Source organism: Diuraphis noxia, unplaced genomic scaffold (assembly GCF_037042655.1).
Source record: "Diuraphis noxia isolate RWA-SAM2 unplaced genomic scaffold, SU_Dnox_SAM2 contig0001, whole genome shotgun sequence".
Classification (NCBI taxonomy): Eukaryota; Metazoa; Arthropoda; class Insecta; order Hemiptera; family Aphididae; genus Diuraphis; species Diuraphis noxia.
In genome coordinates, this window is record NW_028301711.1 from 45,009,540 (window position 1) to 45,024,541 (window position 15,002).

A 15,002-nucleotide genomic window follows, 5' to 3' on the forward strand; every position below is an offset into this window, starting at 1 on the left:
TAGTTTAATTTAACAAATTAAAAAACACATTGTGAACTTTCTCAGTCTTGCTGATTAGTATAACATAATACATTAATGGGTAATTAAGAGCATCAAGTTGAAATGAAGACACACACATATATATTTAAAACAAAATTCACAACTCATAGTTAACAAAATATAATATATAAATTCACTCAAGTCTAAACACAAAATAACGATAAAAATGAAAAAGAAAATTTTTAAACATTCGCTTTAAAAACATTTAATATAGCAAAAACATTACAAATATAAAGTAGTATATTAAATAGTTTGTTGCCATCATAAAAAAAAGTGACTTAGTAAAATTTATACATTTATTTTAACTTTATTTATTATTAATTTTTTCTTGTATTCAGATATTTAAAAAAACTAATCAAATACTTAGTCAAGTATTCTTACTTTTTACACAATGACGGATGTATAATATAACCATAACAATATTTTTTCCTCTTAGTCAGTCTAATCACGATCAATACTGACATATATAGTTATAAGCATGTTTAAATTCGGTTAACAAAAACAGTTCTTAGACCATTTATAAAAATATAGCAATAAAATATCATTAGAAATAGATATAAAATATTCAGAAAACTAAGAAATAAATATTATATAACATTATAAGTAAATAATATATCTAGTAAAAATGAATTAAATCATAACACAACAATAAAATATAACTGACAAAAAAAATTAACAACAGACTATCCTTAATACTGTAACACTTGTGGATTAATATTAATATTTTTACTTAATCTTATTCAAAAACAATTGAACAAACAATGACTTGTTGATAAATCATTTTGATTTTACGTTTAAATATATGCATAATTTACCTATAATTGCTATACTTAAAAGAAAGCCATTAAATGTATAGATACATAATAAATTATGCATATTTTTAACAGTTTTATACTAGAATACTATTCCCAATAATAATATTATGTTTAAATACTAATAACATGAATTTCCTAGTATCATTTGTTGATTTATAAAAGGTACCGTTTGAATGGATTCATAAACAAAAGTTTTATAAAAGTTTGGACTATAATTTTCAACAAGGCACTGATTGAACAACATAATAATAAACAAATAATAAAATAAAATGGTTACATTAATAAATAAACATATATTAACATAAACATAACTTTGAAATAAAATAAAAAATTTTAAAACAAATTAGTGGTTTTAGGCCACAAAACATAAACTTTTAAACTAATTTAAAACAATATTTAAAGTAATAATTATCAAGCACAGATCCATTTTTTTTTTGAATTGATTAATATTTTTAGATAGTATTTGGTGTGAATTAAATGAATAAAATTTAAACATCTTTGGATATAACTTTGAGTAGGCATAAATTAAATGTCTTATTTTACCTATAAGTAGGGGGCACATACATCATCAAATAAAAAAATTAATTCAACATAAAAATAAAAATAATCCCTAAAGAAAATAACATTAAGAGATCTCAGATAGGACACAAAACCATTTGGAACATAAATTAACTAAAATTACAATATTTCAATAGAACTGGAGGATGTTGAACTTTTGTTTAAATTTCTTTTAGGGACTACAAAAGACTTAATTTTTGACAACTCTGTAAGTGGAACTAATGATGAAGAATTGAATGATAATTTATCTTGAATTTTTTTGGGAACATTATAAAACCATTCTCCAATTTGTTTAGGTTTCATATTAGACATGAATTTTAAAGAATCTTTAAATGACAATGTACATTTTAAGCTAGGATTGCCTAAATTGTCTATCTTCTCCTGAATGTATTCAATACTAGACTTAGTGTCGGGGATACATGTGTATGTAGGACAGTAAGAAAAATTTGTATAGATATTTCGACGTAACTCAGGATGTTCAAATGTAAATATTTGACTTTCTGTGAAGCTTTTTGAAGGCGTAACTTCAGTTTCATTACTAAAACTTGGTTTTCTGACTACACGTATATATCTATGAACTGGTATAGTGTCCTCCGGGATTTTTTTTACATTAATATCATCATCATCATCATCATCAGATGATGATGATGACGATGATGATGACGATGATGACGATGAAGATGACGACGATGATGAAGATGACGACGATGATGAAGATGATGATATTGTTTTAACACTTTCAACATCACTTGGAGAAAACTTGTTTTTTGAATTTTGTACTCTCTTGAAACGTATTATAACTGGTGGTTGATCAGACACAATTCTATCATTATTTGGATTATTATTTGAATTTGATAAATGGCTGTTTACAACTTCCACTTTATATATATCCTTAGACAATGACTTTTGATGCGTTTTGTGTTTCCGTTTGGTTTTTTTATGAAAATTATTTTCATCATGTATTGGTGAATAATACAACTTACTAGGTCTCTTTTGAGGTACAAAAGAAATATTGTTATCTGAATATTGGAATTTTCTCTTTAAACTTTCTGATGCTTGTTCTTTAAAATCTCTTGGAGCTTTACCAGCATCCAAACAAGGCTGGAAAAAATATAAAATTATGTTAACATTATAATTGTTATTTTAATGTGAAGAAATATTACCTACCACTTTCTAGGTAACTTAAACATATATACAATGCTATACAGAAAAGCCTACATCAAAATTCTTTGTAAAAGAACTAAAATCACGATGTAATGTGTATTTCAAGTTTTAAACGTAAATTTAGAACACCTTATATTCGAGTTTTATTTGTCTTTTAGTTACCAGTATATATTATATTCTATTTCAAAAGTAACTAATCAGTTTGGCGAACCTACATTTGTTGCATTTCCTACCAATGACTTGTATTAATGGGTCGTCTGATGTCAATTTTAATATAAATGGTGTATGTCATGTAAACATTGGCTAGCAAGGTAAAGAAAATTTGGTCTCGGCACTGCTGTAACTGTTAGTTATAGGTATAAAAGTGATTATTCCCTTTTGGAATTAAGACATAGAGTATAACAGTTATAATTTATTGTTTATATTATTGATATGTTTATTAAGTTAATTTATTATCCATAGTTTATTGAGTTTTAGCAAAATATGTTAGAAATTGGGTATTTAGCTCACTACAGAGTGAGCTTTCCTAACTTTTATTATTTTTCAAAACCAAGTCAATCACTATTCAATATATCCTTTCTATGGGGCTCTCTGAGAACTTGTTTGCAGTGAGCATTTATCATTAACTAGATCCATCAGCAATATATCTATTGATTCTATTCAACAAGTCCTGAGCAAAATGCCTGTTATTCTGATATACTATACTAGTAAACTATAATTAAAGTATTAAGACTTAGTGACTTAACCCACATATAATGAACTATAAACAACATACTGTATCCACAAAACATTAAATATTACACGTATTTTAGTAAATTAATAAAAAATATATGTTGTGTTAAATTATCTAATTATTGAGAAATGATGAAAAAAAAAATACAAATACAAAATATTATAGAAATAAATAAATTATCAGCAATTTATCACCCTCAACATTTTAAATATTTAAGTAGATAAACTGAACATTTTTTTTTTGTTTTTCTTTTTAAAAATTAGATTTATTTAAAATGATAAACTTACCACATTTATTTGTTCAGCACCATCAGAATCGGAATCAATAATTATGACTGTATCTTCTATGCAGTTTTTAAGATTAGGTGTTTCTTGAGTAGAGTTTTGATCTTTGATAATTTTCCTGAGAAAATGAAAAATATTATTAAATTATGTTAAATTTTAATATAGCATTATTGTAACTTACTTATCAGACTTATCGGGTATAAATTGGTTAAATATAACATTTAAAGGCCTCTCATTAATTAATTCATCTAATTCATGAAATCTGTGTTCATCTTGGCTTTCTCTCATATGTTTTTTTGTATTTATATGCTCCTTATAATTCATAAATGGCATGTCACATAGTTCACACATTCCACCGATTTCTGAGGTACTATAGTATAATTATTAATGGTTGCACAATAACCAATAGTCAACACATAAATTAAGAAGACGAGAAAACATTATTTATTCACCTGTATTGATCCGAAGAGTAATCATCACCACTTTTATCTCCATTATATTTATGTTCAGCTGAATGTTTTGGTTTTTTTTTACACAATGCATCACCTAAATCTGGCCACTTAGGTATATATTCAAATACAGGACGTTGTGTTTGATCCATTGATTCTATTTTTAAACTAACTTTTCCTCTTAGTACACTTGCAACTTGATCTGTAGGTTTTTTGTCGGTACGGCGTTTTTTCAATAAAGACTTGAGCCAATGTTGAAACTTAATTTATAAAAAAATGTGATTATAAATTGATATTTGTAAATTATATTACATTACTAACCTTCTTGGCGGATAAAATTTTTATGTTTAAAATATTTGCTTTATTAATGAGATCAATTGAATTTTTACGATTAGAAGATTGCCCATTTTTTACTTCTATATCTTTTCTACACTGAAATTTAAATAGAATTAAGTGTTAAGTTGGATTATACCTTGTAATAATATAAAATTGAATCAAAAAATATTCTTACATTATTAGTTTCTGAACTGGTATTATGTTTTGCTCCTTCATTTTGTATCATATCTGATATTAAATAATCAGTACTCTTTTCTAACGATTGAATTAATTTCTGTTAAAAAAAATGTATAATGTGAAAATTAATAAAGACACAAATAGATAACAAGATAAGTTTTTATAAAAATGTTGATAAAGAAATTAAGTTTATTGTATCTAACTTAAAACAAGTTGTCAAAGATATAAAAACTCAATGTAATTTTTAATAATGTTTGTCTCCCACAAGAAAGTTAATATCAGGATTAAAACTGGATAAATTTAGCCTCAAATCACTCAACATTCAATTTAATTATATACCTAATTTTCAAAATAATTTAGTTGAAAAGGCTTGTTTAATATATGGGTTATCCAAAGTTCTGTCAAGTATCTCTATACAATTGAAAGCTATGAACATATAATGAGTTTTCGCCGCCAAATTTATATAAATCACGAAGATATCCCTAAGCTTCCCAGCTCATTATTAATTAATGTAAACGAAAATCAATTCAGAATCTTTTTCACTGATGACAAAATAACATGTTATGTAAATCGGTTGGTCACACAACAACTAACTGTAATAAAAATATCGAAGATAAATTTAAAAGTGACCACTTGTCCGATTCTAATGCAATCAACACTACTGATTTACCACTGAAGTACAAATAGAATACACTCTCCCACACTCAACACCTGATTTAGAACTTTTTGAAAAAATTACTCTGGACTGGTCAAAAGAATCAGAGCCCTCTTCACTAACAAATTACACCCCTGATGTATCCCTAGACTCTCCTCCAAATGAGACATATAAAAAGACCTTTCTCCAAATCGTCATCCTGCCCCCCCCCCTCATCGAATAATTTAAACAACTCCAATTAAGGAAAAACTCACCAAAAAATCCAAAATACGATCGCATCAAACTCGTCCAACAGACAAAAAAATGGCAACGAAGAGGGCCTAAAAACAGTGGAAGAATTTTTCATTGCCAAGAATTCCTCACCAATCATTTTTCTTCAATTTAGATAAATCTTAGAAAATTTTACTCTCAAATCAATGAACATTCACACGCTGACTGTATTGTGATAACTCAATATCTGATATTGACTGTGATAAGCTGATAAACAGTTTTTATAGGTTATGTTGTTTTTTTTTTTTTATTAACTACTGCAGTATTACCATGTGAAGTAGATTTTTCTTTTATACCTATGTAGTAATTAGTTAGTTAAATAATAAAGTTTTGTATGTAATAATAATTCGTTATTAATTATTACGCTTCCAAGTAATATTATGTTCAGTAAACAATATTGAACATAATAAAACATGGCGCAGTCGTGAACTTAATGTGATTTTTACGATTAAATAAGATAAAAAATTGAAGTGAAGTAAAGTGGTCCATAGTCCACATATAACCGTCAACCATGGAATTCAACAAACCAGAATGGTTGAAACTAACAGGAAGTGTCGCTGAAAATTTAAAATTATTCAAAGAGGAAGTCATGGTATTTTTCGAAGCAAACAACGAAAACAACGGCAAAACCGGAAAAGTACAGGTAGCAAGTTTACTAAATTTAATTGGAAGTGACGGTGTTAAGATTTACAGAGCATTTAACAAAAAAAACTCAAATTCACTTTTATGATTCACTTCGTATAATAGGATTAATTTTCGATAATAAATGAATCTGGATCACGCACCTTAAACATGTAAAAGTTGCATGCAAAGCTAAATTGAATGTTATAAAAACTCTAGGTAACCACACACGGGGAGCAGATAAAAAGTCTTTGATAAACATATATAAAACATTAATTCTTTCACAAATCAATTACGGATCTCCAATCTATAATACAACCAAGCCAAGACATCGCAAAACACTAGACCTTATCACGAAGGAATCCGTCTCCCAATTGGTGCTTTCAGAACAAGCCCCACAGAAAGCATTTTATGTGTCGCAGGAGAAATACCCCTTCAACTCATTACAAAAAGATCAATCTTCTACACTGTATCGAAAATAAAACCACTCCCAACCACATAGGCCATATAGCCCTTTTCAAAAACATAAACTTAAATATCAACCATAATATCACAAGAAAACTTTTTTTTCAAAAAACTCCTCCGTGGCTATGAAACCTAAAATTATCAACAGATTTACTCACACTCAGCAAACAAGAAATAAGCCACAAGATTATAACATATCACTTTCACGAAATTATCCAATCTCGTTTCCCTAACCACATTCAAATCTACGCGGATGACTCAGTCTGAAAATGGTGTTGGCTTTGCAGTTGTTCCTAATCAAACGACCATTAAACACAAGCTTCCCACATTAACAAACATATTCACCGCCGAAAAATACGCAATACTCGAAGCAATTTAATTAACAAATTCACTTCAATCAAATAACCTTTTCATTATCAGCAATTCCCTCAGCGTCCTAACAGCATTAAAAAACCAGTGGGATGAGATCACTCAAATTATCCAATCTGTACTAATCAACACCCGGAAAACCTTTGAATTTATGTGGGTACCCTCCCATGTAGGAATAAAAGGTAACGAAGCAGCCTCCCTTACCTCTAATTTTCTACCCAACAGCATCATCGACAAAATATCATCTTATGATACAGTGGCGTAGTTATGATTTTGTTCTGGGGGGGGGATATATAATTTAATGACTCAACATAAAGTGGGGGGCTTCCCCCCAAAACAGTTCTTTTAATTTTTTTAACACAGTTAAATTGGTACTTATTTATTACCGCCAGTACACCGTATACAATTTAGTATCTCCCCGCCATAAATTAAATAAGCAATAGAAATTAAAAAAAAAATATACTGTGCTAAATACCTATACATTAAAAAAAAAAAATAGTAATTCAAAATAAAAAATGAAAACATGAATAACACTATAATTTATAAAATAAGATCCAATTTTCTTGGTTTTTTAGCTAACTCGTTAATTATTTCCTCTGTGTCAATGTGTACATTTTTGTGACAGCTAATGGTTAATCCATTCAATCGATCCTATATAAGATGGTTAAGTGGATTATATCCGTGATTATAATTTATGACATAATATGGATATCAGTATATAAGTCAATGCATTAAACATAAAAAAGGCTCTTGGGGGGGGGGGGGATCTATCCCCATCATCCCCCCATAACTACGCCACTGCTATGATATTTTCACACCTCAGCCGACGTCAAGATATTGCAATCACACGTATAAAGCTGGGATCCCACGACTCGTGTATTTGACGAATATTCGGCATTCGTGGATACTCGCCAAATAATGGGAATGGAGTACTTGTACGAATATTCGGTATTCGTTATTCGCCACCTTCCCGCGGATTGTCGGTAAATGTGACACGAGTCAAATAATTTAATTACCAAAATAGATCTTCGTTGGTACATTCCCACGACGCGACAAATATTTGCATTCGGTTGTTTTTTGTTATCAGTTATCAGTCATATTAACAATTTATTATTTGTGATTTGTTAGCCTGTTAACGGTCATATAAATAATATTATATTTGCATTTCAATGTTCAACTTGAATGTTTCACGTTTTTATTTTTTATTTTGGCTATTCTAACATATCGATTAGTTGTGTATTCGTTAAATACACGAGTCGTGGGATCCCGGGGCTTAAGAATCGGCCAAACTTTCATCACACACTCCTAATCAGCAAAGATCAGCCACCCACATGTAACATAATATGTCAAACTCGCATCATTGTAAAACACATATTCCAAGAATGCTCCACATACGAATCAGTACGCACGTTTCTTAACTTCCTGCACAATATCAAAGAAATCCTCAACGAAGGACAAACCCTAAACATCATCAAGTTCATAACAAGTTCATGCAACCTCATCAACAAATTCTGACTCAGCCAATCTACTTTGTAAATACAATTAATAATTTAACTGTATATATGTAATTTTTTTTCTTATATCTTTTCTTTTCTTCTCAATTGTATACATATTTGAATAGCAAATCTGTTTTTTTATTTAAAAAACAATGTTGGCTAATAACCTTAGCAGTGGAAGCCGGTAAACTTTAAAAAATAAAAAATAAATAATCACAAACATTTCAATATTAATGCTAATTGGCATAAATTAAAATTTGCCAACCCTTGGCTTAAATCTACGAGCAATATATACGACCCAATACCATGTTGCCAATAGCCCATGGGTTGGAAACCACTGCTTTAATCATTTTAATCACTCAAAAAATAATTGAAAATTGTATTACTGTATATAAAAATACTTAACATTGGATATAACTATATGATAAGTAATTCACATACATGCTCCACATACATTACATTATATATTATATACAGGGATGTAGTGGAGGGTATGCGTGAGTATGCGGCGCATACCCACTTTTCAAATTTTTAAAAGAGAGCATACTAAAGAAAAAAACTTGAGACCAGAAGTATGCGCTGAAAAACATGCGTATACCCACTACACAAAAATTGTTTTAAACTAGCTGACAGAAGTATTATTATATTATGTATTAGATAAATAAATATACTTTATAATAATATTAGGTAATTACATTGTTAAAGTTATTATAATTTAAAATCAACTTAATAAAATAATAACTAATTATATGTTATTAATTTAATAATTTATATAATTGAAAGGAGGTGGTGGTGGAGGGGTTGATGCAGGCCGTAGCCAGACCAAATTTTCTGTTGGGACAAAGCAAGCTTTAGGGGGGGGGGCGTTATATATAAAACAATGTCCGTCTAATATTTTTAAGGTGGCAACGCCATTTCCCACCGTGGCTACGGGCCTGGTTGATGACAAAAGCTGCCACATATGTAGCATACTCGCAAATAACTTTAGGACTACATGCCTGATTATATATTATAGAAAATAAGTTACAAAATATATTTAAGATATTTAATTTTAAGCCCTAAACAGAACATAAGTATTTTTTGTCAAATCACATATTTACAATTCTCAATTGGAGAAATAATTACTTAAACAAGTTAAAAAAATAAAATCACTGATAGTCCATAGTGTTATACACTTGGTAAATTTGGCACTAAGATCATACCTTTCATAAAATAAAATGCATATCTATAAACTTACTCCTCCATATGCATTAATGAGCTTTTCCACTTTTGAGCTGACTATATTGTCAACAATGTCAATAAGAAATGTTTTATCATAAAGGATTGACCTTTTATTTTTGCTTGAAGAACCTAAAACAAAAAAAAATCAATCAACTACACGTTTCAATGCAAATTTTAAAGTAATATAATTGATAAAAACATTTATTATGCTTGATTATAATTATAAAATATTAAGAATAAAATATGTTTAATGCAATTAAAATCCTAGTAGTATTTTTCAGCTTTAATTATCTATAAAAAGATTTCAAAGTTTTTCATTTATAATAATCAAATTAAAGGACAATTAAGGAAAAAAACTGTCTTAATTTTGACCTGACCCTTAGTAATTGACATAGGTAACTCAAATTAAGGCAGTTAAAATCAAAAACACTCCTCAGATTGCTAAGTTAAACCAGCTTGGGTAGGTTCAGTGCCGTATCTACTATCTAGGCATTGGCAAGGTGGACGGTGACCAAGGGCGCAGTTTAAAATGATCGCGCTAGGGGCGCAATTTTTATATCATATATAAATACTAAAAATTCATTTTAAATTTATAACATTGGTTACCAAGGGCACACATAGAGCTAGTTACGGCACTGGGTAGGTTAGTGTAAAAATTGTTTTATCAACATTTAAAGGACCGGTCAGTTTTCAAACAATGTTAGGATCAAATTTTAAGTAAATTTAAGGGATTTCAATAGTATATTATAATTTATAATATGTATTAGAACACATTAATTAGAATCATTATATCTCTCTGTTACATACCAAAGTTTTGAACATTTTATTTTTCAATATTTTAAATAACAGATATTGAATTACATTTCAGAACAATAATCATATAAGTCCACTTGTTAATACTTTATAGGACAAACATAATACTTATTTTTAAATTATAAAATAAATCTAAATAAAAAAAAGGCACGACTATTTTATAGCTCAAAATAATAGTGTATGTAATAATGTATTTAAGTATTTTAGATTTCAGTATTTAATTTACTTAAAAGTTTAAATTAAATTCTTTTTTTCTGGTTTTAAAGAGGATTTTCATAAAATGATAAATACAGATTCAAATTAAATTATTACAATTTTCAAGTGAAATAAAACTGTTATCTTTTTAATTTTAAAGAGATACACATAAAAACACAATTTTACAATGTAATATCAATGTTAATTTCCACTTATTATCTGTTCTTGCTCCAAAAATAATACTAGATATATCCAATTTTTATAATAACTACAGGATTTTTGTTCTGTTCGGTGAAAAAAAAAGAAGATGCCAGACTATGCCGTATACTGCACACAGAGGGTAATAAGTAGATTAATTAATTTAATGACGTGCTCATATAAAATGTGGTCTACATAATATACTATATTAGAAATTTAGAAACATAACAGTTAGTTATTAATGTAAGACTTGGATTTCAATGCATTCTTTACATACCTTTGCAAGATACAAATGTGTTTCAGATACACATAACACACTATGCTAACAATAAACTTTTTTGAGTGTTTTGGAACTTAAGGTTTTTGATGTCCAAGAGCAATATTAAACAATTTTAGTCAATTATTTATTTTTTTCATAATTTTATAATCTATTTCTAATACTATTACAAAAAATATGTAATATATAGATACACATATTTTACTATAAAGATTTGAGGTTGTATCTGGATTAAAAAAAAAAAAAAAAAACAATTCACAAATTTATCTTGATTTCTGAAGAACTTTATGGACCTTTTTATAGCAAATCATAGAAATAGCCTCATAGAATTAACCTGACTGTTTACAGAGCCTCTTCAGGTTGTAATACACATGATTATAATTGATTATACATGATATTATGAAGATTAGGGTAGATGTTTAAAAATGTTCTTAATAAGCAGAAATGAAATTGAAACTATAAAGATTATCGATGGTATTACCATTTTAAAATTTATTTTATAATTATTAAAAATGATTAACAATTAATCTACTATGTATATTGATAAACAATTTGTTTAATAAGATTTTTATTTAGAAGGAAAAAGTTTCAGGCAGGGTTAGAACCCTAGAACCCTAACCCTGCAAACGTCATTGTAATGGCAGGACTGTATTTAAGAATTTTCCAACCAGAGCAACAAATAAAAAACTTTATTATACTGAATAATTTAATACAATTTAAAAACTTGAAATTTAACTCCTCTCAAATACAGCCTTGTCTGTTGTTGTGTGTGTCTATATTATATAAAGATTAAAGATGATTACCATATTATATTTTTCACCCAGAAGTATATAAGCAGCCTTTTAATATAAACCAAACAAAATTCAACACACATTTATTTAAATTAATTTTATTATAATGTTATTACCTAAGTTGAGAATACCAGAGGAAAGAATAGGTGGTGAGATGGATTTTTGCAAAATATACAAATTTGGTTTAGACTGTATAACCAACATTTATTTTGGTATGTTTACTATAATAATTTACTAGTTAATAAGTTACCAACTGTGCACTATTCAATAAATGTTGAAATAGGTATCTAACCTTGTCAACATCTATTTATTAGTTTTAATAGTATTAAATAGGTTAATTTTAACCAATGAAGTTGTTATGATAATTGCTAATAATTAATAAATAATAAGGTTTAAGAATTACTATAAAATATTTAAGTATGTATCTGTACAAATATAATTAATGAGAACCTATTAAAAAGTAAGAACTAATGAAAGTTTGTTAAACAAATATTAATATATGATCAAATTTTATTATTTTGTACAGTTCAAATTCTGTTAACCAATATTTTCAATAATTATGTTTATAAACTATGCTTAGACTGTAACTCAATACTTAATTTTCTATTACATTTTTATTAGACTTCACAGTGTATTTGACATGAATAGGAAAGGAAAGAAAAATAAAATAAAATGTTAGGTATAATGTTTGTAAGCAAACAGATTAATTCAAATTTTTTAATAACATTTGGAATATATGAAAAATTAATGCCTACTCTTTTTTTGTAATAAAATATGTAATAACAGATTCTTAGGTAGTTGATAAAGCTCTAAATTGTACATGATTTATCTATTGTAAACCGTACCAAAATAATAGCAAATGTCATAGCGTATACCCATTGTCGAGACTGGCGCGTCACCACAGTCTAACCAGGAGGCTTATTCCAAGCTGGGTTCTCCTGGACGACATATTCCAATTACTTTGATTTTTACGGACGGGAGTGAAGTAAGCACGAATCTGTCAAGCGGACTGTATATGTGTCAAAGGGACGAAAGGATTGGGTTTAGAGTTTACCTGTTTGATCAGCCGAGGGCCGTTGGTTGTTGTGATTTTCGACACTCATGTCGTCGTTTGCTGTCGCTGTCGATACGAGCTTTTACTGCGTTCCAGCGGCCAGCGGCAGAGATAATAAACTGATCATGGACTATTGGACAAGTGCGAATGACGAGCGTCGTACTTGCACCGGAGACGACGGCGAACAGCTGTTGGCCTCTAACGATGGACGGATGGGCCGCCTGCCAGACTCGGAGCGCATACAAGCACTATTCGTCGACTGTAGTCGCCGCGACGAAATCAAAATAATAATATATTATTGTAGAATATTATTGTTATAATTATAATTATTATTATCATAAATATTACTATCATATTTTGTCATCAACATCGTCGACGTCGACGGGACCGTGACGCGTGCACTACAGCCCAATATTTCACTATTTCAGCTGCAACTTGCTGCTCAGCGCTTAACTGCGCTAATCGCGGATTGCGATCGAAGAGCGAATGAGAGCTCAGAAGTTTGAACGACGAACGTATACTGCGACACTCGCTCCACAAAACGCACATGCGCACACATAAAGCCGTACATGCGCACAACGTTCTCCACACGACTCACCGCCTCACATCCCCCCCCTGCCGCTACACCTTTAGCATATTAACATAACGGCTTTCCGAGGCCGCTACGCGACAGCTGCTGTAATATCACACAAACACAGTTATATTATTATCATTATATTATTATTATTATTATTATTATTATTATTATCACTAAATTTTTCATCGCGATATTATCTTTAATTTTTGTCGTTATTATAAAAATTAAATACCCACCCAATGGCTTATGTTGCCGCGGGTTCTCCTTACAAAAAAAAAAAAATTAAATAATTATTTGATTGTAAATCAATATATTATATATATATATATATATATAAATATTAATTAGCTCTTATATTTATAAATATTCTATTATACATATTATATTGATTATCCATGTATAATAATAAAACAGAGAGTTAGTGAATTGTGGGTGTATGCGACCTACAGTCAACTGCCAATTATATAGCACTATTAGCACTCGGTAATTGGCGCTCAAGGTTCTGAAATTTGGTGAATAGGCAATATCCTATACTTGATATCTCATGTGTACCTATAATAGTCCTCTTTTTTTTATTTTGCATTTCGAAGACAGGCTCACACATGAATTTGTTGGCTCACGAAATAATAATATTTTGTTGATTATCAAAGGCTACCATTGGTTACGGAAAATAAAATAATTATTTTATTCGTATACAATTTTAGAACGGTCTATTTATATCAAGTAAAATCCGCCCAAATTACTACTGAAAATACGCATAGCTGTATAGGTTACATTTAACGGGTATAAGATGTGCTAAACCTTCAAACGTGTGGCAAATGGCAATATTTAATTTTTCGAAGACAACGCCGCGCAGTATCAGCATGTTTGTGAGATTATAATTATTTTCTGCGCACTATAGTCACTGGTCCGCGATACGCAATACGTACAATGTAGTTTAAATAATAAAATATTGGCTCTGAATGCTTCGATAATCGATATATTTTTCGTATGTTTATATGCGGCGGGGGTGAAACCATAAAGAAGAATACCATTTTGTAGCCTAGTCGCCTTATCGACGTGGCGAAGCTTGCAAAGCACTAACGAACGCACGCGCGAAAAGCACACAAAACGAGCGAGCTCGTGTAGCCACACGCACGACGTACATAACATCTAATACGCCTTTAAAATAAAGAATAATTTTCTACATTTCGAAGTTCAATATCTTCCAAGTACCAGGCGTCCCGCCGCGGCTTTTTTTTATTTATAGTAATTATCCTGGTACTGAGGTACCTATACAATATATACCTAATTTAATAATAAAATGAATTATTTATTTATTTATTATTAATTAATTTATAGTTATTAATATAAGATCGAAATTCGATGCGATAATAATTACCACCTACATTAAAGATACCATATTTTTTTAAATACTTTTGATCTTTTGAAACATGTTAAAAATC

At 29.1% G+C, this 15,002-nt stretch overlaps 1 protein-coding gene across 1 annotated transcript; it reads right to left on the bottom strand.

The window, feature by feature from the left end:
• Nucleotides 1–103: 103 nt before the first annotated feature.
• On the bottom strand, nucleotides 104–13,500 carry LOC107166532 (uncharacterized). The gene is made up of 9 exons (XM_015515235.2): nucleotides 13,329–13,500; nucleotides 12,981–13,239; nucleotides 9,669–9,781; nucleotides 4,554–4,652; nucleotides 4,364–4,474; nucleotides 4,046–4,302; nucleotides 3,775–3,963; nucleotides 3,597–3,711; nucleotides 104–2,513 (listed from the first exon to the last, which is right to left on the bottom strand). The coding sequence occupies exons 2-9, from the start codon at nucleotides 13,027–13,029 to the stop codon at nucleotides 1,533–1,535; spliced, it is 1,914 nt and encodes a 637-aa protein (XP_015370721.2). The 5' UTR covers nucleotides 13,030–13,239; nucleotides 13,329–13,500; the 3' UTR covers nucleotides 104–1,532.
• Between the last annotated feature and the right edge of the window lie 1,502 nt (nucleotides 13,501–15,002).